The 21043-nt window shown below is 43.0% G+C and overlaps 1 protein-coding gene across 2 annotated transcripts in view; it reads left to right on the forward strand.

The window, feature by feature from the left end:
• The first annotated feature begins 430 nt into the window (after positions 1 to 430).
• Positions 431 to 21043, forward strand: part of prkd1 (protein kinase D1) — a 50675-nt gene continuing 30062 nt past the window's right edge. For both annotated transcript variants that reach the window (XM_020641987.3, XM_065966551.1), the window contains exons 1-2: positions 431 to 1032; positions 12178 to 12316. In XM_020641987.3, coding sequence (XP_020497643.3) covers positions 772 to 1032; positions 12178 to 12316 — 400 coding nt within the window. In that variant the 5' untranslated portion in view covers positions 431 to 771. The remainder of the gene's footprint in view (positions 1033 to 12177; positions 12317 to 21043) is intronic.

Raw genomic sequence — 21043 nt, forward strand, 5'->3', positions numbered from 1 at the left:
TAGCTTTTAAATAAAGGCATAAAAACACCAAAAATATACCTGATGAACAGATAACAAAGTTAGAGTTCACTGAGACATTTATTTCCCCCCCATTTTTAGGGGGAATGCACCAATTTGCAGACGATATAATGATAGGCTACACTTTAAACAGCATATCTGATCAATGCAATGTGAAACATAAAGTTCACAAGTTCATAATTAAAAACTTTTCCCCCTTGTGAAATGATATTCAGATTATCCAGAAGACAAACACATATAATGATGTAAAAACGTCAGTAAAGATGTCATCCATCATCCCTCCATCATCCCTCCATCATCCTCAGCAGTCCAGGAGGTTTCCCTCGCCCCTCTCCTCTCCTCCTCCCCCCTCCTCCTCCCCCCTCCTCCTCCTCTCCAGCCACTGTTGACGTCCGCGGCTCTGTCACCATCACCGGTTTCCACGCTGCTCTCCGGTCCAGTCATGTAGTCATTATGGCTCCTTTAATCCCACATCCTGTCTGTGTTTGTGTCCTCACGGCTTTAACGCGCCCTTTCTCGTAGTTTTATGAGTTTATCGGCCGTTTTTTCACTCGGAAACTCTTCTTTTTACGCTTTTCTGACGCTCCGAGGAGTTCCGCGCGTCCTTAACCTCTCCACCGTTTAAAATCCCTCCTCTGTCCGCTTCACCTGGACCGCTAATCTCCACGGTCAATCCCCCGTGTGGTCATCCATTATCGTCGTGACTGCTGATTGTTTCCTGGCAGATTGGAAAGCTCCGGGGAAACGGCTCCTATGAGTGCGCCTCCGTTGATCCGTGCGCCCAGCCCGCTCCCGTTCTCAGGGGGGACAAACAGCACCAACACCGGCACCGGGGGAGGAGGAGGAGGGGGAGGAGGAGGTGGAGGTGGCGGTAATGGAGGGGGAGGAGGTGGTAATGGTGTGATCTCCTTCCAAATCCAGATCGGTCTGAGCCGGGAGCCGGTGCTGTTGGACGCCGCAGAGCTCAGCCTCAGTCAGGTCCGGGAGGTGGCGTGCTCCATCGTGGACCAAAAGGTAACCGAACCTGCAAACCGAGTCCTTATCAGACCCTCTAACTCATGCAAAAGTTTAAATACTGAGCCAAAAGTTACAGTTCGAGAAGTTAGAGTTATTGCATGATCTAATTGCATGCATGTTGATGCATTAAAGGCAGAAGCAGACCATTAGTTTGACCTCAAAGTTACGACTTTGACCCTGAATGAATGTTCGACATCTTTGATCGGTTTGCTGAAGATTTCCAAAGACAAAATCAAACAGATGAAGATGTATGAAGATCAACGAGAAAACATCAAAAAGCCATCATAATAATAAGTTATATTAAATAAATAAAGGGATGGCTGACTAAGAAAACTTGAAATATGGCCGCTCCCGTCAAAGCTGGATTATATTTTATAATTGTTTGATCCTCAACATTTTCTGTAATCCGTTTGAGTTCAACATTGTAGATTTTCTGAGCAATCATTTGATAAAAGACGCAGTGGTGATACTAGAGTCTGCAAAAATCAATTGAGGGGCCCTCCAACCATCATGTCTGCCACTGCTCTGACACTTCCTCCTCCTCCTCTTTTTTCTCTCCTGTAGACGGATAATTCCTCTTCATTTTGTCGTTTGACTTTCATTTACACACTTCTGTTTTCACAGCATTAATGTCTGCGATGCTTAGCAGGGCAACGAGAGTGAGTGCTGGCAGATGGGGCCAGTTAAAGTTTGGGAGCCCTCAGGGGGCCACTTACTGGTCTGGGGCCCCAAGCAGTTGCCTGCCTTGCCTGTTGACAAGCCTTGCCTCTGAAATGCACCTTCCCTGATAAAATTGCCAATTATGCCCAAGTTCTTCCCTTAGATATTTTAGGTTTCAAAGGTTTCGTAATCTCTGCAGTAGAATAGTTTTGTTTTTTGGCCACTTACATGTGAGAACTTTAGGTTCTCTAGAAATTGAAACACAAAATGACCCAAAAAAGAAACTAAAAGATCATGATAACATGAAAAATCCTGTTGGGTTTTCATCATGACGATAAGAGACCTTTTTGAAGGTCTTGACCTGAAACATACGCCTACCCATTTTTGATACTTTTAAGATCAACCTGTGGAAGCTGATATCAGAAGTCCTGCTGCATCTTGATTTTGATTGGTTGGTTATGGAGAAGTTAAATTTGTCAATTCAAGGGGGCGCTTTGAAGCCATTTTTGCAAAAGTCATTCTCTGCGAAACCACCAAAATATTTGATAAATATATATATATATATATTTTTCCCCGGCCTAATGGGCATGCCAGATTTGGTGAGTTTTGGGTGGTGGTTAAAGCCCCAAAATCCCGATTCATTTGGCAGAAAGAAAGAAAGATTGAAAGAATCCTTTCATTCCAGCAGCGCCATCGCTCCAAAGTCGTGCTCAGGCCTTAATAAACTATCACACTGAGACCAAGACCATCTAAACAAAGACGCAAAAGGAACACAAAGAAAACATTTATATCTGCAAAAAGACTCAGAAACACCAAATGAGATTACCTTGAAGATGGTACAAAGACACTTAAATAACCTCGGGTTGAATATGAGTGAAAAACATCTGAGTAATAAAGTGGAAAAGGGAGATTCGAAACACTATAAAAGTCAGAGCGTGACCACTAAGAGATGTGATCATTAGTGGTGGAAGTATTTTGAATAAAAAATTAAAAAACATTAACAGTAAAATTGGGATTATTTGTTCATGTCTCCTCAAAGGTTAAATTTGGAGACGTCATTGTGCGAGTGGAGGAAACGAAGAGGCTGAGCTCGCAGATTTTGAGCGTTATGACATCACACTTTGCATCAGCGATGAGGTCCAAATAGATCCATGGCCTTAACATGAAAACATCTGACAACGTCCTGTTAAAACCGTCTGTCAGCAACCTCCGACGCGTCACCCGGCTTTTTGATCCCATTTTCCACACACATGTACGACTGCATGTATGTGAGGGCGGAATATTCAATAACGTATGTATAATGTGCAGGGCCATAGGCGATGCTGTTACAGTCATGATCGGTCAATGATGCAGATTTAACTCTGGTGACCTGATGGACCCTCGTGATGGACCGTTAAGCACAGAACTCCACTCCAACAGAAGCGGAGCCATCCAGTGTTTTCAGCTGGAGGCTAACGTCCGGAGCTAAACCTTCAAACAGCTCTTTGTTGGTAATGGATTTAAAAAAGACACATTTGTCAAAGACACAACTTTTCCACACAAGACATCACAACACAGTCATTAATTGCAGGCGGCTGTGGCTCAGTTGGTAGAGTCGGTCGTCTCTAAACCAGCTCAAGGGTTCGATCCCCAGCTCCTGCAGCCACATGTCCGATGTGTCCTTGGGCAAGACACCTAACCCCAAGTTACTCCCACTGCTTCGTCAGCACACATTCACACACTGATGGTAGAGGCTGCTGAGTAAATAGTCCATCAGTATTAACTCATCCATTCATACACATTCACACGCCATTGGCGAAGCAGCGGGAGCAACTTGGATTTAGGTGTCTTACCCAAGGACACATTGGACATGTGGCTGCAGGAGCTGGTGATCAAACCCTTGACCTTCCAGTTGAGAGATGACAAACTCTACCAACTGAACCACAGCCGCCCATCGTATCCTGTGATGCATTAAGAAAAGTAGTGTACAAATGATCGTCCAAGGAATATATACCATCATGCATTGCGGTTCAAAGCTTTTACCGAGCAGGGAGTGGTGTTTGACTGCTGTCAGACGGACTACAGGAGCGACCAGCGTGAACACAGATCACAGAAAAATGTACGTTTTAAATGAAAACCAAGAAGATGTTTTAATAAAAAGTAAAAGGAGCTAGAATTAGGAGCAGCAATCGACTCTTAGTGAATTGGTCCCTCAGTCCTTTGGAGGAATTCAGGAGACACAAATCAGAGTTGCCTGCAGATTTGATCTCCATGTAGCATTCAGGTCGTGATATAAACGTTTGCACCAAATATGGAACCCTGCATCTGTACTACTGTTAATTCCTCGAGTGTCGTTCTCCATGTTTGCAGGAGTTGCAATTAAAAGGACGATCTAAAAATGTTGGCGCTGCAGATGACTACATGGACACACGACGTTCCCCTGATGGTGTGCAGCGTGTTTATTGGTATTTCCCTCCATGTGTAAAATGTACAGTATGTGCGCCTGGAAAGCAGCAAATCTGCTCCAGTGTTAGTCAGTGTGGTGACTCACTCCCGGGCTCAGTCACTTCTCGTTGGAAACAAAATGAATTCTTCCCTTTGTTTGCTCGCTCTGCAGGGGTTTCTCTGTTTTTCTGGCTTTTGCTTTATGAACTGAAGCTGTTGCCAAACGTTCGCAATTAAAAGCACACAGACGCACACACACAGACAGTGTCAGTGTCCTTATGAATGTGATAGATGTCCTCTTTCACACTTAGACAACTCATGAGTTTGTGAATGTGAGCTTGTTACACAAACAACAATGATTTTTGTTATGAATGCGATTTCTCTCTCTCTCTTTCGCTCTCTCTCTCTCTCTAAATCTGAACAGAAGCCAGTCCAAACCAACAATCATTAAATTCCATTTGCGTCATTAACACCTCCATGTCTTTACATTTCTGGGTGGAATATTTTTAAATCTCTGAGTCGATGTCTCTGTTCACGCTTTAATCAGCTAACGGCACTCTTAAATTTAAAGCTGTAGATGTACTTCAGGTACGCTCTGGTCTCGGGTATGTCTTGGTCTCGGTTAGTGTGGTCTTGACTACAACACTAGTGACGGGTATACAAAGGGACAAACATAAGAATGGGTCAGGACTGGAATCAGTTAGGGACTAGGTTGGCTTAAGGAGGGGACTGGAGACGACCAGGTATGAGAGAGCATCAAAATGGTATCCAGGAAGGATTCCTACGGGATCAGTAATGGATGGAAACAGTGATTGTTGCAGAATTTGGGACAGGATAAAGATGCAAGCCAAACAGAACTGGAACGGGCCACTGATGAGAATATGATTGGAAAACGATCAGAACTGAGAAATAATGAGGATGTAGTTTTTTAAGGGAGAGGGCATGGATTGGAATCTGTTCAGACCAAGTGTCTTCCTGTGGAGTTGAAAGCTCATTAATAAAGTAAATGCAGAATTTCAGTTCCTCAAAGGGTCCAATTATTGCTGACTCCAAAATCCAAGGAATATTCATTTGGTCAAAATATCCTGCACATCAAAGCAGAAATCCACATGTTTATAGCCAGGCGATCTCCGTCCTGCTGGTGTCATGTTGACGTAAAAGATGCAACATCAAAGGAACATCAGGTTTACTCTCTCTGGAGAACAAATTATAAACGTGTGGAAAACAGCTGTTTAGTTGGAATACAAGCAAGAGGAACATCTATTAATATAGACATTTTAGTCACACACACACACACACACACACACACACACACACACACACACACACACACACACACACATTCATATTCATGGTGTGATGTGTCCATTTATCTCTGTTCACTTCCACTAATCGTCTCATTCCAGGTGAAAATCACCTAATTTCCCCGCTGTGAGACTTTACACCTAAACGCAGCACACACACACACCTGAAACTTGAGACCCACCATGCTAACGGGTTGACATCGTGTGACACACAGACACAAACACAACTGTTTATTTGTGAGTTTGTTGTGTAGTCTTTAGAGGGATGTATTCTGCAGCAGGTCACCTCCACACCTGTTCACACACCAAACTGAACATGCGTGACATCGCTCGCAACATGCGACACTTAACACCTCAAATAGCACCAAATGAACTGATTAACAGGAGAAGGTGTGTGCGTGGAAACAGATGTTTGATGAGAGCATTATTAAATGTTCTTCAAGGTTTTCAGAAACTGCAAAACTTTCTGTAAATACTTCTGGTACAAAACCAGTTTGGGTCTCTAGAGCTCCTTTCCCTCTTCAACTGTACAGGCTGAATGTTTATACAACTAAATTGTTTACATTATATTAAGGTTTAAAGGGATGTAGAATTAGGGGGCTGTGTTTGTGCTATTGGAGCCTTTTGGAGATTTGTTTGAGTCTGAGCTCCACTTTTTACAACCAGTCACATCAGAGCTTTATTTTAGTTACATGTTAGCAACAATAAGCAGCTAACTGTGACTGTGACCAAACCTGGACTGTTAGCTAGCTCTCTGTTTGTCATACCTTGATTTATTAGTGGTGGGCTGTGCAGGGGGAGTCAGGGTTGTTGTTGGATTTTCCTCATGAAGTAAACAGCAGGCTTGTTTGGTAGAGTGGTGATGTATTTAGTATGAATCCAGAAGAAACACACTCTTCATCCTGCCTGTGTGTGTTTTGTGTGTGTGTGTGTGTGTGTGTGTGTGTGTGTGTGTGTGTGTGTGTGTGTGTGCGTGCGTGCGTGCGTGCGTGCGTGCGTGCGTGCGTGCGTGCGTGCGTGCGTGCGTGCGTGCGTGCGTGCGTGCGTGCGTGTGTGTGTGTGTGTGTGTTGCTCAGCCCTGCCATAGTCAAACAAACACACATACAACTGCAGCTCTTTGCTAAAGGCTACAGCCATGACATAGACAGAAAGCAGACACCGCGTCATCTAACTGCTTCGGTGTAAACTTAACGGGTCAGACATTTTCCAAACGACACATTACGGGTGCTTTCTCATGCTTCCATAAAGGTTACATATTCTCCTCCTCTTCTTCAGTATAAATAAGTCTCAGAGCTCCTCAAAACATGTGTGTGAAGGTTCTCATTCTAAATCCACTCTGATCCTGTATTTGATCATGCCTATAAACCCCTCTATTTCAGCCCTGCTCAGAACAGGCTATTTCTGTGTCTGTACCTTTAAATGTAAATGAGCTGTGTCTGACCACGCCCCCTCTCTGGAAGGACTCGGGTGTCTCTGGCTTCCTCGCTCCATGTCCTATTGTTTACAGTTAGAAGGCAGACTCAGAGGGCAGAACAAACACCTAGCTGTGGGAGTGTCACCCACCTGGGGGAGGGGCTACTGCCCTTTGTGATGTCATGAAGGGAACATCTCCAAACGGCCTGTTTGAGCACACATTTTCTGAAAAGTGGAGCAGGCAGAAGACGGAGAGGATGGACTTTTCTCATCATTAGGGGTTTGTAGACAGACTAGACACACATATTAGAGTTAAGAGGAACATGGTGAACCTAACCTTTAAAGCAGGATTTAAAATCAGAATATAAAGTGGAAGACAGTTCCAGAGCTGAGGTTCAATCAGAGCAAGAGCTTGATCACCGTTTGACTGCAGCCTTGACTCAGGACTTAAATATCCAGGGTGCAGGACAATGTAAAGCTTTGTATGTTATTTTTAAAAATAATCCAGACAAGAAGAAATTAAAGCATGGAGACATTTTATCCGTGACGTTAAAGACGTCTGACTTCTATCCTAGCAGTGACAACAAACACTGTCCAACACTTTCGGTGTCACTGTGCGACTCTGTGTCCACTCTCACACACACACACAGACGCACACACACACCTCTGTGACAGTGATAATAAAGCCATGTACGCTGTGTTTCTGCCGGTAGCTGTTCCTTCTTGTTGCCTGGCAACTGATGATGATTGCGCCTGTGAAGTGTCCTTCTAAGGGCCATTATGAGACACAGACACACGCGGACACACACACACACACACACACACACACACTAAGTGAAGGGGAACAGATGTGTTTGTGTTTTCTGTCATTGTTCTCTCTCTTTCATCCATTCATGTCTCTTTATTCACCTCGCTCTTCATCTTTGTCCGTCGTTCTTTCATCATTTCTTCTCGTCTCCTCCTTTCTGCCCTAAACTCTGTTGTTTTTATTTATTCATATTCATATTCTGTACTTCTCCGACTTAAATCACTCTACCAACAGAAACTGGAATACTTCCCGTACTAGCCTACAATTCAGACCTTCTCAGAAACACATCAAATGAAAGTCCATACGAGAAGCTAAGAGAGAGAAGACTGTCCTGGGCGATGAACGAATTCAAGAAAATATTAGAAATGAGTTCATACTCTAATAGAACATGGAGAGTACTTACATACACACACACACACACACACACACACACACACACACACACACACACACACACACACACACACACACAGCTATATAAATGTATCTGCTGCTGATGTCACTACATAATGGTGCTCATACACACACACACACACACACACACACACACACACACACACACACACACACAGGTTTATAAATGGCATCATTGCAGCATATCCTGTCGTCATGGTGACGGCCATCTCGCATCCTTAAAAGGCGTTCTCAAAGTGCTGTAAGGTGTTCAATCTGTTCCAGTGCAGTTTTTATTGTAACACACAAACCACCAACACACGGACCGATGAGAGGAGAGGTAGAGCAGCAGCTCCTGCGTGTTCTGAGACAGAAAATGACTTTAAGGAGACCCACCAATCAGCTGGTTCTGCATCTTCTTTAACAAAAAGCTCCGTCTCTGCAGGGACGCTTTCTGAAATGTTTCTTTCTAAACTACAAAGATGTTGAAGATGTGAGAGAGCCTACATGTGACACCAGGTGTGTTCCTACAGTCTGTGGATATGACAGCACCCCACACACCGATAGATTCATTCAACAACAACCAGAGTCCTGACACTGAAAGCTGGAAATCTCATGAACTCTATCGTGGTCAAAGGTGACTTTGAGGATCTTCAGTGGTCTAACAAGTCAACTCAGCTATGATTAACCTACAAAACAATTTAATACCTTCATGTGTTGCATCTTAAATTTTCTTTTATTTTATCTGTCTCTGCTCTTCCCCTCGCTGTGTGACAAAGATTTATTTCTCCTCCTCTCTCGCATCGTGACGTCTCTATTTTATTCTTCCTTTGTCTTATTGTTTTCTTCTCTTCTGAATTAGAGTAGAGTTCAGGTCTGCAGGACTTTCAGACATGCTGAACAGTTTCACCCCAACAAGGACGACACAATCGGATCACGTGTTCACATGAATCTTGATCCAAACAACAATTGGCATTAACCAGCCATCTTGTATCGAGTTAAACATCCTTCAGAAGGAGCCGGATCAGATCAGTCTCTCCTGATTGACGGGTCTTTATTCTGATCAGGCTTTTATTAAAATAACTTGTGTCCTTGTAAGCACAGCTAGCGCAGACAAGCTGGCACATACTGTACTCTCCTAACAGAACTGAACAACAGGCCAATCAAATGGATTGCAACCTTAATATAACAGGACATCACACATCGCCTTAACATCCACCTCAGACAACTTCCCTCAGGACGGAGGTACAGAGGACTGAGGGGCAGAGGACGGAGGAGCAGAGGATGGAGGGGTAGAGGACGGAGGGGTAGAGGACTGAGGGGTAGAGGACAGAGGGGTAGAGGACTGAGGGGTAGAGGACGGAGGGGCAGAGGACGGAGGGGCAGAGGATGGAGGGGTAGAGGATGGAGGGGTAGAGGACTGAGGGGTAGAGGACTGAGGGGTAGAGGATGGAGGGGTAGAGGACTGAGGGGTAGAGGACTGAGGGGCAGAGGACTGAGGGGTAGAGGACTGAGGGGTAGAGGACGGAGGGGTAGAGGACTGAGGGGTAGAGGACGGAGGGGTAGAGGACGGAGGGGTAGAGGACTGAGGGGTAGAGGACGGAGGGGTAGAGGACTGAGGGGTAGAGGACGGAGGGGTAGAGGACTGAGGGGTAGAGGACGGAGGTGTAGAGGACTGAGGGGTAGAGGACGGAGGGGTAGAGGACTGAGGGGTAGAGGATGGAGGGGTAGAGGACGGAGGGGTAGAGGACGGAGGGGTAGAGGACTGAGGGGTAGAGGACGGAGGGGTAGAGGACTGAGGGGTAGAGGACGGAGGGGTAGAGGACTGAGGGGTAGAGGACGGAGGTGTAGAGGACTGAGGGGTAGAGGACGGAGGTGTAGAGGACTGAGGGGTAGAGGACGGAGGGGTAGAGGACTGAGGGGTAGAGGACGGAGGTGTAGAGGACTGAGGGGTAGAGGACGGAGGTGTAGAGGACTGAGGGGTAGAGGATGGAGGGGTAGAGGACTGGGGGGAAGTCAAAGTCTCTTAAGAAGGAGGTTTGTTACTGTGTTCAGGAGTCATAGCAGGAGGAGCACTAATAAGAGTAACGAGCCAGCATGAAGTGGAGCTGGCTGATCTAAATGCAGCAGGTATCGATCGTATGGAGTCCACCTGTGCCGCTCCAGCTGAGACGTGTCAGCTGAGAAAAAGCATCTATTTGTGGTCTTTTTATGCTGAATATGTCCACGGGGTTTCAGTCAGAAAATACCTGAACATTTCATTTCTTTTTTTTTTCTGGCGTTTTGGGACTTAGAAGCCAACTCTACAGTGGTCATCATCTCCTTTTCCAATCACGGGTTATCTCGCGTTTTTTCAACATCTGTTCAGGTTTTTAAAATGATTTAATTGGGCCAAGATTAAGCGGTGATCTCTTTTGGCTGTTGTAAGTATAACTGTAGTAAAGATGGCGGTCTGGTGTAATAAACGGTGATAATAACTGTTCAGGGTGGCAACAGGGAGCGACTCATCATGTCAAACAAACATTGAAGACCTGAGTTTAAAAAAAGGGGAGGAAAGTAAGAGAGGAGAAGGAGGACGAGCAGGGTCAGGTGATCAGGCTGTCAAACATGATGGCCCTTCACCCCCCCCCCCCCCCCCCCCCCCCCCTCTCGCTTTCTCTCTCACCTACTCCACTTGTCAGCTGTAGTCTCTCATCCCTCTTCCTTATAAGTGTCCCCCCTCTCTCTCTTTCTCTGCCTTTCAATAATATCCTCAACAACACACTTCATAGATACATCTTTATGCATGTGTTTTGTGTGTGTGTGTTCATGTGTGTGTGTGCTGTCACCATAGCAGCAGCACTAGTCTTGTTGTCATGGCACCCAAAACGCAAGGCTGATCCCTTTCTCCTTCTCCTTCTGCTTCTCCTTCTCTTCGATTCAACATGTTCTCTATTAAATCTATTATCCTAAATATTAACCTGCAGCTCCTTTGCTTCCCTGCAAGGCATTCTGGGGACTGTAGTAAACACACTATATTGTTCATGTTGGCATCAACAAGCTAACAAGCCTGCTAGTAAGCTTGTCATGAGCTGCAGAAATATGCTTTATCGGGGCGCTGGTGGCGCAGTGGTTTGTGCGCGCGTCCCATGTATGGAAGCTGTAGTCTTCCAAGCAGGCTTTCAAATCCGACCTGTGGCTCCTTTCCCGCATGTCGTTCCCCACTCTCTCTCTCCCCCATTTCTGACTCTATCCACTTTCCTGTCACAAAAAGCCAAAAAATAAACTTTAAAAAAAAAAAAAGAAATATGCTTTATGGATTTAGAAGAAATTAATGCCTCACGAGACCATTTCTCCTATTTATATGTTTTGTGTGTGTGTTTCTGTGTGTGTGTGTGTGTGTGTGTGTGTGTGTGTGTGTGTGTGTGTGTGTGTGTGTGTGTGTGTGTGTGCGCGTGTGTGTGTGTGCGGTCGATAGCAGACTCAGCAGTAACTCTGCAGTTGGTCGTTGTGTTGCTCGTTTCAGCGTGTCTGCATCGATTGTTAACAGTGAAATGCACATTTACCTTTCTGTGGGTTCACTCCTGTGTGTGTGTGTGTGTGTGTGTGTGTGTGTGTGTGTGTGTGTGTGTGTGTGTGTGTGTGTGTGTGTGTGTGTGTGTGTGTGTGTGTGTGTGTGTGTGAGCGTGTGTGTGCTCATGTATCCCACTATCCTTGTGAGGACCAATCTGAGTATTTAAACATGATGAATGTGTTTTTAAATGATTCTGTCGTTCTCCTCCTGATGGAAATCAGAATGATTGATTCGTCAGCTGATCAGTCAAGGCTCCTCGTTTCTCCTCTTCCTCTCTTAAATTAAATCGTGGTTAATTGGCAAAGCTGTCATTAAAGGGAAGGCTCACATATTTTAAAGTCCTATACCAAAGCAATACTCACTCACGCGCACATATGTGTACATTCAACGTGTTATTGGAGCCCATTTCTGTCCCTCCTGTTTTTACTGGCAGCCAAGATATCGAGCGACGCCAAAACAAAGTGACGAGGGATAACATCCAAAATCCTGCATTGTTCCTTTTTTGTGTGTGCGAATGTTTAACCAGACTTTTAACCACACGGACGGTCTGAATCGTCTGACTGTTCTCTGTGTGTGTTTTCCTTCAGATCCCAGAGTGTGTGTTCTACGGCATGTATGAGAAGATCCTACTGTTTCGTCATGACCAGACGTCGGAGAACGTGCTGCAGCTGCTCCGCTCGGCCTCTCAGATCCAGGAGGGAGACCTGGTGGAGGCTGTGCTGTCAGGTGAGACGGGTCGGAGGATGACATAACAGGTGGGATGATGACAGTACACATGCAGCACCTGAATCGGTTCTGAACGCTGAGTAGATATCCGTCAGTCATTCTTCTCAGAGGATCAGACGTGGTCTCACATGTATTGGGTCAGGTGTGTTACATCTCTGACAAAAACAGGTGTGGTCTAGTCCAAAGGATCTGGGTACAAAATCCTTACTTTCATTAAGGTTTGGATCTGTCCTGATGGACCTTTGAAGAGCTAAAGCCTGCAAACATCGTCCATTTTTCTTCATCCGTTTTCCCTACAAACCTGAGAATCGACCTCCTCTCTCTTTCTTGTTAGCCTCAGGGTCGGAAAGTAGCAAATGCCACCCGCCACATGTGGCTGCTTTTGTGCAGTGTCGGGTAGATTTGCTCAACCTAACGGCCACAGTGGCGGGTAAATAAAAAGTGACATAACAGAGCGACCTGTGACAGAAAAAAAACGGTCTTCTGCTCTTTCCTCTCTGATCTTATGAGCATGGCCAGGTGGTCCTTGACGCCCACTGACCACAGGGCTCCGCCTCCTCCTCGTGTCAGAGTGGGTGTCGGTGTTTACAATGATCGGCTATCTGCTGACATGGCTTGGCTTGATTGCACTTGAAAAGAACGGATGAGCATCTCCATTACAGCGGGTCTACATCCTGTAGGTGTGTTTAAACTGACATCTCGCCATCTTAAGTCCATCATGATCAAAAGAAGCGAGTTGTGGCGGTGACTCGTGGTCAAAGGAGCGGCTGAAATTACTGCAACTTCCTACAAAAAAAAACCCACTAAATGTACCTCCGCTGTAGCTCAGTTGATTTGTAGATAAACACGTTCATTTTCCAACATGTTCTTCACAGTAAAAGTTTTCAGTGTATATATCTTTGTAGTGCTTTTATTGTGAAACAGCCACATCAGGAAATAGTTTTCAGCAGCAACTTCACTCAGACGTCTGAAATTACAAACACAGACAAATGAAACTTAACCTCCCAGATTTGGTTAGAATCTACAACGTCCTGCAAAGCGTGCTTTTCTGCAAAAAATCTAGAGTTAGACGTTTAGGTGATTTGGAAGGTGTGACTGATCCTGCAGGAGGAAGGAAACAAAAGCTGACACCCCTGACGAAGCGAGCAGCAGGTCTGTTAAAAGTCTAAAAATAAAATGATTGTGAAAAAAACAGCTGTTTGACGATGGCTCACGCTGCTCTCTCCTCCTGGATGATGCTTTTTAAAAGCCAACAAATCTCTACAACTTAAGTTTAAAGGTCAAGGTGAACCTTTCAACGTCTACATTTTAGTTTTTATTTGAATTAATTTAATTATTTCTGTTATTTCTTTGTATTTTTGGGTCATTTTAGTGTTCAGCTTTATGAAGATTAATCTGATTTTATTACCACTGAAGGGAGTTCAAGTGTGAATGAAACAAAAACACAGTCACATAAATTAAAGAAGCAGATATGTTTTAAGATATTTTAAGGTCACATATTCTCACCATGTTTCTCTAACACTAATATGTGTGTCTAGTCCGTCTACAAACCCCCAATGATGAGAAAAGTCCATTCTCTCCGTCTTTTGCCTGCTCCACTTTTCAGAAAATTTGTGCTCAAACAGGCCGTTTGGAGATGTTCCCTTCATGACATCACAAAGGGCAGTAACCCCTCCCCCAGGTGGGTGACACTCCCACAGCTAGGTGTTTGTTCTGCCCTCTGAGTCTGCCTTCTCACTGTAAACAATAGGACATGGAGAGAGAAAGCCCGAGACACACAAGCCCTTTCAGAGAGGGGGCGTGGTCAGACACAGCTCATTTACATATTTAAAGCTACAGACACAGAAACAGCCTGTTTGATGACGGTGTGATGACTGTTGTTTCTTGTAGCCAATGAGATTCTGGACATGTGAATATGCTGCCTCTATCACTAACTTACATCCTGACAGCAGGGACAGCGGACGGCGACTGTCTGGCTATTATTTGTGCTTGGAGTCCAAACGGTTCGAGAACATTGTGAACTTTTGTCACTATATGTCTGAATGTGAATTTTTAGGCAGATTCAATGGATTCACAAAGATGAGATTTAAGTAATTTTCATAACGTGGGACACCGGTCAGAGTCCGGTCAGAAAAATTTAAAAATAGCAACACGTTTGTGGAACAATTCAAAGACGAGAAAACCAGCAAATAGTTATTCATTATTTCAGCATTGCAAAGTAACAGACTACTCCTTTATTCAGCAATTTTCTCTAAGTTTTTACATGAACATGACTTAAACCTGGAGCAGAACAGAGACACATGATAACAGGTGAACCACCCTGAGTGTGAATATTTAACTTCTTCCAATAAAGTGCACGTGCAAGTGACTAAAACATGTGTGCAATTATTTAAAGGGTTGCACAAAATAGCCTGTGAATTATTAAATTGCATGCTTGTTTTAGTTAGAACAAAACCCACGCACACTTGATAGTGGGTTCCTGAAACAGGTACAGCGTGTGTTTAAAAACAAACAAACAAACATGTCCCCTCCAGGACTCCGTACATGTCAGAGTTTATTCCACACCGGTAAAAATCTGTTCTAGTTTTATTGAGCAGCCCACAGATCAGTCCGGTCCAGAGTTCAACCACAGAACAAAACATTAAGACAGAAATCCGCTCCAGGTTGTACTGACTCTCCAAACCAAACCCGAACCAGAAAACTGTGCACGAACCAAGCGGCAACCTTGGGTCTTGAAAAATGAAGCCAATGTGGAAGTACAAAAAACTGCAGTTCCTCGATTGTCTGCTTGAGGCTGGCTGCAGATGCACCGGAAGTGCCATAAGCCCACAGCCAAAAGATCCAGTTTTTACCACAGGAATTAACATGTTTACAGCCTGGTTCAAAAAATGAAATAGATCTGATTAGTTAGTGACCTCCCACTCTGGGGGGAGTTTTTTAAATAATTCATCAGATTTAATTTTATTAAGGAAAACGGTTATGTGCGCTGCAGGTCAGGAGGCTAGGTAGCAGCTTGATCCGTCGGCTTTCTCGTCTTTTTTTCTTCGTTTGGAGAGTTTGTTTAACACATATCTGACAACATACATGGCTTGCTGTGCGGTTAACAGACCATCCAACAAGTTGATGCTTCAGTTTTTTTCGGTAAGTGATATAGTAGTGTTATATTTACTGCATACTCATGTGTCGGTATTTATATTTATGGGGCTAGCTTGTTTAACATTAGCTTGTAAACCAGCCAGCTAACTATACTCAGTGTAGCCCATTATTTACGGTCAATGGTTTAGCCGATCAAGACTAATGCTAATGTTAACATATCTAGCCAGCACTTGAAACTCGGGAAAAAGTCATTCTGAATTGTTAGAAATGTTTGTTGTTAAGATGTTGAAAAGAATGAGTTTGTGTGATGTTAGAAGCTAAAGGTTCAGCTCTGTGGTTATCTGACGTTATGATGAATGTTATACTCCACGTAAATGTCGACATTAAAAAACAAACTTTGTGTAGTAATTATCCGTCAGTAACATAAACTGAACTCAACTGAACCTAATATGCTGTGTAGGTTATAGAGGGTGACATCAATGTTTCATGGTTGATGTAGTGTCTGCAAATGGTTACCAAATTAAAAATAGTTTTTACTTTGTATGAGTTCAGGAAAATGTAATCTGGTTATTAATATAGTTCTTAATCGTTACAGATGCTCTTACAAAGACTATAGCAGTAGAAATCTAAAATATAAATAACATATGGAATGAAAATAAGATATAAAGCAGTAAGTACAAGAAATAGTTTGAAGAATACAGCCAGGTACCGAGTTCATGTTAATAACAAATTAGTTACTGTATGTTCTGTACTAAAGCACAGAGAGTTGGGACCTGTTAATGATTTAAATAATTCAGGTAATATTTGTTTCATGTTAAGATGAAGTACTATCCACAATAAACTGCTCAATTTTTCCTCCAAAATCTGAGGCAGTTTGATGTGGAATATCATTATGCAAGTGAGTGAGAGAGCTGAAAATAGCATGATAACAATAAGGTTTATCTTCTTAACTTTGAATAGATGTTGATTACCTGAATACTGTACCTTTGTTGTCTGGGTAGTACACTGTTGAATTTATAAATGTACTCTTACACACACATGAATACAGAAAATGCACAAACAAATTGGTTTAATGAATAACTGCTATTTTCTCTCTTTCTTAGCCATCCTGAAGACCCCGCACTAAAAGTCAATTTTCTCCTGGATCCATGTCACATGCTCGAGCTTCTTCAGAATTACTTTTCAACAGTCGAAGTTCTGGTGAGAGAAGATGGCCAGCAGATAAGACAGCAGTACATCAAGGAGCTCCACAAGCTTCAGGAGAAGGAGGAGGGTTTGCACCTTGAAAGACTGTATTCATGCTTCAGCTGTTCAAATAGAAATAGATCTCCTCCAAACAACTTGCAATCAAACCATTTTCTTCCCATTTTAAAACCCTTTGTCCAGTTTAGATGGGAGAAATTGATATTATGTGATGTTGATCTGGGAAGACTACATTTCTAAATCATTTTTAACTGTGTTTTTATTCAGTTATTAATTATTTAAGTTATTGATCTTATTTACTCTCCATGTATCTTGATTTAAGAATGGGGCTGTGTTTAAGTGCATATTTTTGTAATGACTCTGTTCCGTCCCACTTTCAGAAATGAACTACATTAGTATTTGGTAAAAAAAAAATGTCAAAAGAATAAAAAGTGTAAAAGTAGACTTCCTTCCCTTAGCTATTGAGTTGAGCATTAATGCACATTTTAGTCTTGTCATTTCAAATCTAAAAGGTATCCTCATAAGTAGACATAAAGGAGTGCATTTATATAGAAATATTTATTTAATCTGAAAAACTACATTCAAAAAGCTTGTTTTTACAGCAGAGATTAACATGTTTACAGCTTGGTACAAAAAAAACACATAGCTCTGATTAACTCATGTCTCGATCGACACACACTGTACAGGGGTCGTTTTGATTTGATGAAGGATAAGAGTTATTCAAAATAAGGCGTGTGGCTGACCTGATTGACAGGCGGGTGCGGTGTAACGGTTTGTCAAGAGGTTTAAAACCCGCCTCAGCTCCAGCTCTCAGCCTGTGGGTGACATCACTCAGGCCATCCGGGGGAGACCTCCCTCACAGCGAGCTGTTGAAGAGAAGCAACCGAAGTCCACCCCAGAAGAACCAACACATACAGATGTTGTTGAGGCTCAGGTTTCTCCCTCTGTCTCTGCAGCTCTCTGGGCACCTTGACGGACCAGTCACCAATAATCCACACTGTGTCTATAGGAGAAATACAAAGGTGTTCAATTAATGCCTCAGACAAGACAAAATGTACAGTTAACTACATGTGACAGCTCAGGGTGTTTTTTTATTAGCCACATCTGCAGGAATAATATTGAACAAGGTAGCTGCAACTCATAATAATAGGGATGACTGTGGGTGTAGATCAGGTGTGGAAGACAACAGGGGAACTCTGACAGGTGAGCAGTGACGTCATTGTGACGCTCGGTGTTACAGTTAGGAGACATTAGGAGAATAATTACCTTGTATGTAAAATTAACAGTTCAGAGTAAGTACTCGGATTAGACTAGAGTCACTCCATTATATCTTTGATCTATTTTATGTATTTTGTCAGTTTAATTCTCTATAATTTAAGTCGATATATTTGACTCTTTTCTGTTATTATTTTTCTACTCCTCTACAGGGTGTTTCATTGAATGGAGGCCTGCAGTCCTAAAAAGGAGTAAGGATAATAAATTGTGCGCACAAGAAAAAAAAAAAACCTTTTTGGGACTTTAGGGGGCTGAAGATTTGCTCCCCGTAGACAAAATTATTTGAATTGGAGAGCTGATATAATTCCAATGAGTCCAAAACCGCATACCAACAAACTGACGACTACAAACCGTAAAACATCAACTGAAAGCTCGTCCCAGCTTAAGGCCCCCTCACCGATACCTGCCTGATGTTTTCTGCAAGTTGTGACAAATCAAATCATTTCTCGATCATTTCTCTCTTTCTCTCCTCTCTCTCTCTCTGTCTCTCTCTCCCTCTCTCTCTTTCTCTTCCTCTCCCCCTTTCTCTCTCAATTCAATTCAAATGAGCTTTATTGGCATGACAGATCAACAATCCATGTTACCAAAGCAGTACAGAAGAAAATTTGATCAACAAATGATTACAGTTATATAATACAGTATACAAATATAACAAATATAAATAAAAAACATTAAGAATAATATGAATAATTTTTACGGTGTATTTCTAAGAAACATTCAGTGTATTTTGTCTTAGTATGTGACAATCATAAACATATTTAGCAGCTCGTACTGCACACAGACTTTTCTCTCCACAGAGATAGAGCAGCTTCTGAGGCTCAGGGAGATGGATAAAGTCAGGATATTTATTATCAATGTAATCAAAGAGAGTCTCTCTTAAATCTTTATATATGCCACAGTGTAGGAGGAAGTGAGATTCTGTCTCCACTTGTCCTTGATGACAGAGTGGAAACAGCCTGAACTCTCTGGGTGACCAGTTCTGTCTGTAACGGCCTGTTTCTATGTACAGACTGTGTCCACTCATTCTGTATATTGTCATGGTTTTCCTTAGTTTCACATCCCTCACTGTGCTCAGGTACTCTGCCAGCTTGTACTCTCTGTTTAGGCTCAAATATAATTCTAATTTACTTTGTGATTTGGTGCTTTCCTTCCAATATTTGATATAATTGTCTTTTTGTTTTGAGATAATTTGGTTGGGCCAGATTGTTTGGGGTGTGTCCTGAAGCCCTGGTGTTTGAGGGTGAAGCTTCAGGATCAGCTGGCAGAGGGGACTCTTATCTGGGTTCAACTCTTCGCATTGAAGGGCTTTGAACTGGTAGGAGTGGGGGTCACTGGATTGGAGGTGTTTATAGAATGTGATGGCTCTCTTTTGGATATTAATGATTAAAGGTTGTTGGCCGAGTTCTGCCCTGCATGCATTACTGGTCGTGTGTCTGTGGACTCTTAGGATGTTTCTACACAGTTCTGCATGCAGGGCTTCCAGCGGGTGTTTTTCCCATTTGGGGAAGTCTAGGTTGGTTAATGGGCCCTATACTTCACTGCCATATAAAATGATTGAGTCTATTATTGAATTGAGAATTTTGTGCCAGGTCCTAATTTAAATGCCAATCAGATTTTTTCTTTTGATGGCAGAAAAAGTCCTTCTTTCTCTCTCTTTCAGCTCATTTACAGCCATGCCAAAATGTCCAGTGTGATTGTTGACTAAGTCTAAATATATGTATTGTTTGGTGTGATGGATTTCTATGTTTCCTAATGTGAATGTGTTTCTCTGAGAGTTGGATCTGCTTTGGAAGGTCATTATTTTGGTCTTGTTCATATTGACAGTAAGTGCCCATGTTTGGCTGAACTTGTGGAGGATGTCCTGGCTCTGCTGTACACCCTCTGGGGAGGGAGACAGGAGAACCAGGTCCTCAGCAAACATCAGACATTTGACCTCTGTGTCCTGCAGGGTCACACCAGGAGCTGAGGACTTCTGAAGTTCTTCTGTGAATGTATTAATATATATGTTAAAGAGGGTTGGGCTCATGTTGGGCCCTGTTTCACCCCATGGTACTGCCTGAAATAATTTGTTCTTTTGTGTCCAATTTTAATTGCACATCTGTCATTTAAATACATGTTTTTACGTAAATCATTTTCTATACACTTTCTAGTAATCGGTAAAAGAGTCCTTCATGCCAAATCGAGTCAAAGGCCTTCCTGAAGTCCACAAAACAAGAACAATACATGTTCTTTTTTTTTTTGGTGTACATGGTGGTTAAAGGGAGATTTCACCCGTTGAAACATGAATCTGTATTGACATTGGGTCATATATGTAGTAGAGATATAAAATACATTTTGAAGTTGGTGCCTTCTTGGCCGAGAAAAGGCAGAAAGTGTCTTTTTGGCTCGTGGATGAAAGACACCAAATCCCAGAATGCATTGCACCGCAGACCACTCCCACTAAGGTCCTCTAGTTCAGAATCAGAAATATTTTATTAATCCCAGAAGGAAATTTGATCGTTACAGTTTCTCCAAAACATACAGTATATAGAAATATAGTAATAAAAACATGTACAGACATATTTACTTCAACACATAAGACCATTTCCTCAACTGATTCAGAGATTTCTTCCAGAATTGATCTTGCCCCGGCGGCCAGCCAGCGGGGGCCCAGTTGACAGCGCCCAGCGGCCAAAGCACAAGACTGGCCTGTCAGCAGCAGCCATCTCGCCACTATATTTATATTTTTTCACCATTATCAGATTTCTCTGAAGAGCCTGTTAGCATAGCTTCCAAGCAATATATCGGACGTTAAGTTTCAATTCTGGGAGTGAGTTCCCACCCACTGATCTGTGATAGGTCTGTAGCTTCAGTGGTCGAAAATATGACGGACTAGCGTTTTAGTTTCACCCTGCTAACCGCAACAGCTTCCAATGACGCAAAAATCATCATTTTGCATCACTGGAAGCTCCTTTACAGACTTAGAAATACGAAGATTTCCCATCTCAGGGAAAAATGAGTGCAGGATGCACGACCATTCAAAAATACTACCAGGTTTCTAATGATACAAAGCTTAATGCAAATGGGTGAAGTATCCCTTTAATGAGAGTGCTGAGGGTGAAGATATGATCTGATGTGAGATGGTGAAGCATGAATCCAATTTGACTTTTATGC

This window comes from Labrus bergylta, chromosome 18 (genome assembly GCF_963930695.1).
Source record: "Labrus bergylta chromosome 18, fLabBer1.1, whole genome shotgun sequence".
Taxonomy (NCBI): Eukaryota; Metazoa; Chordata; class Actinopteri; order Labriformes; family Labridae; genus Labrus; species Labrus bergylta.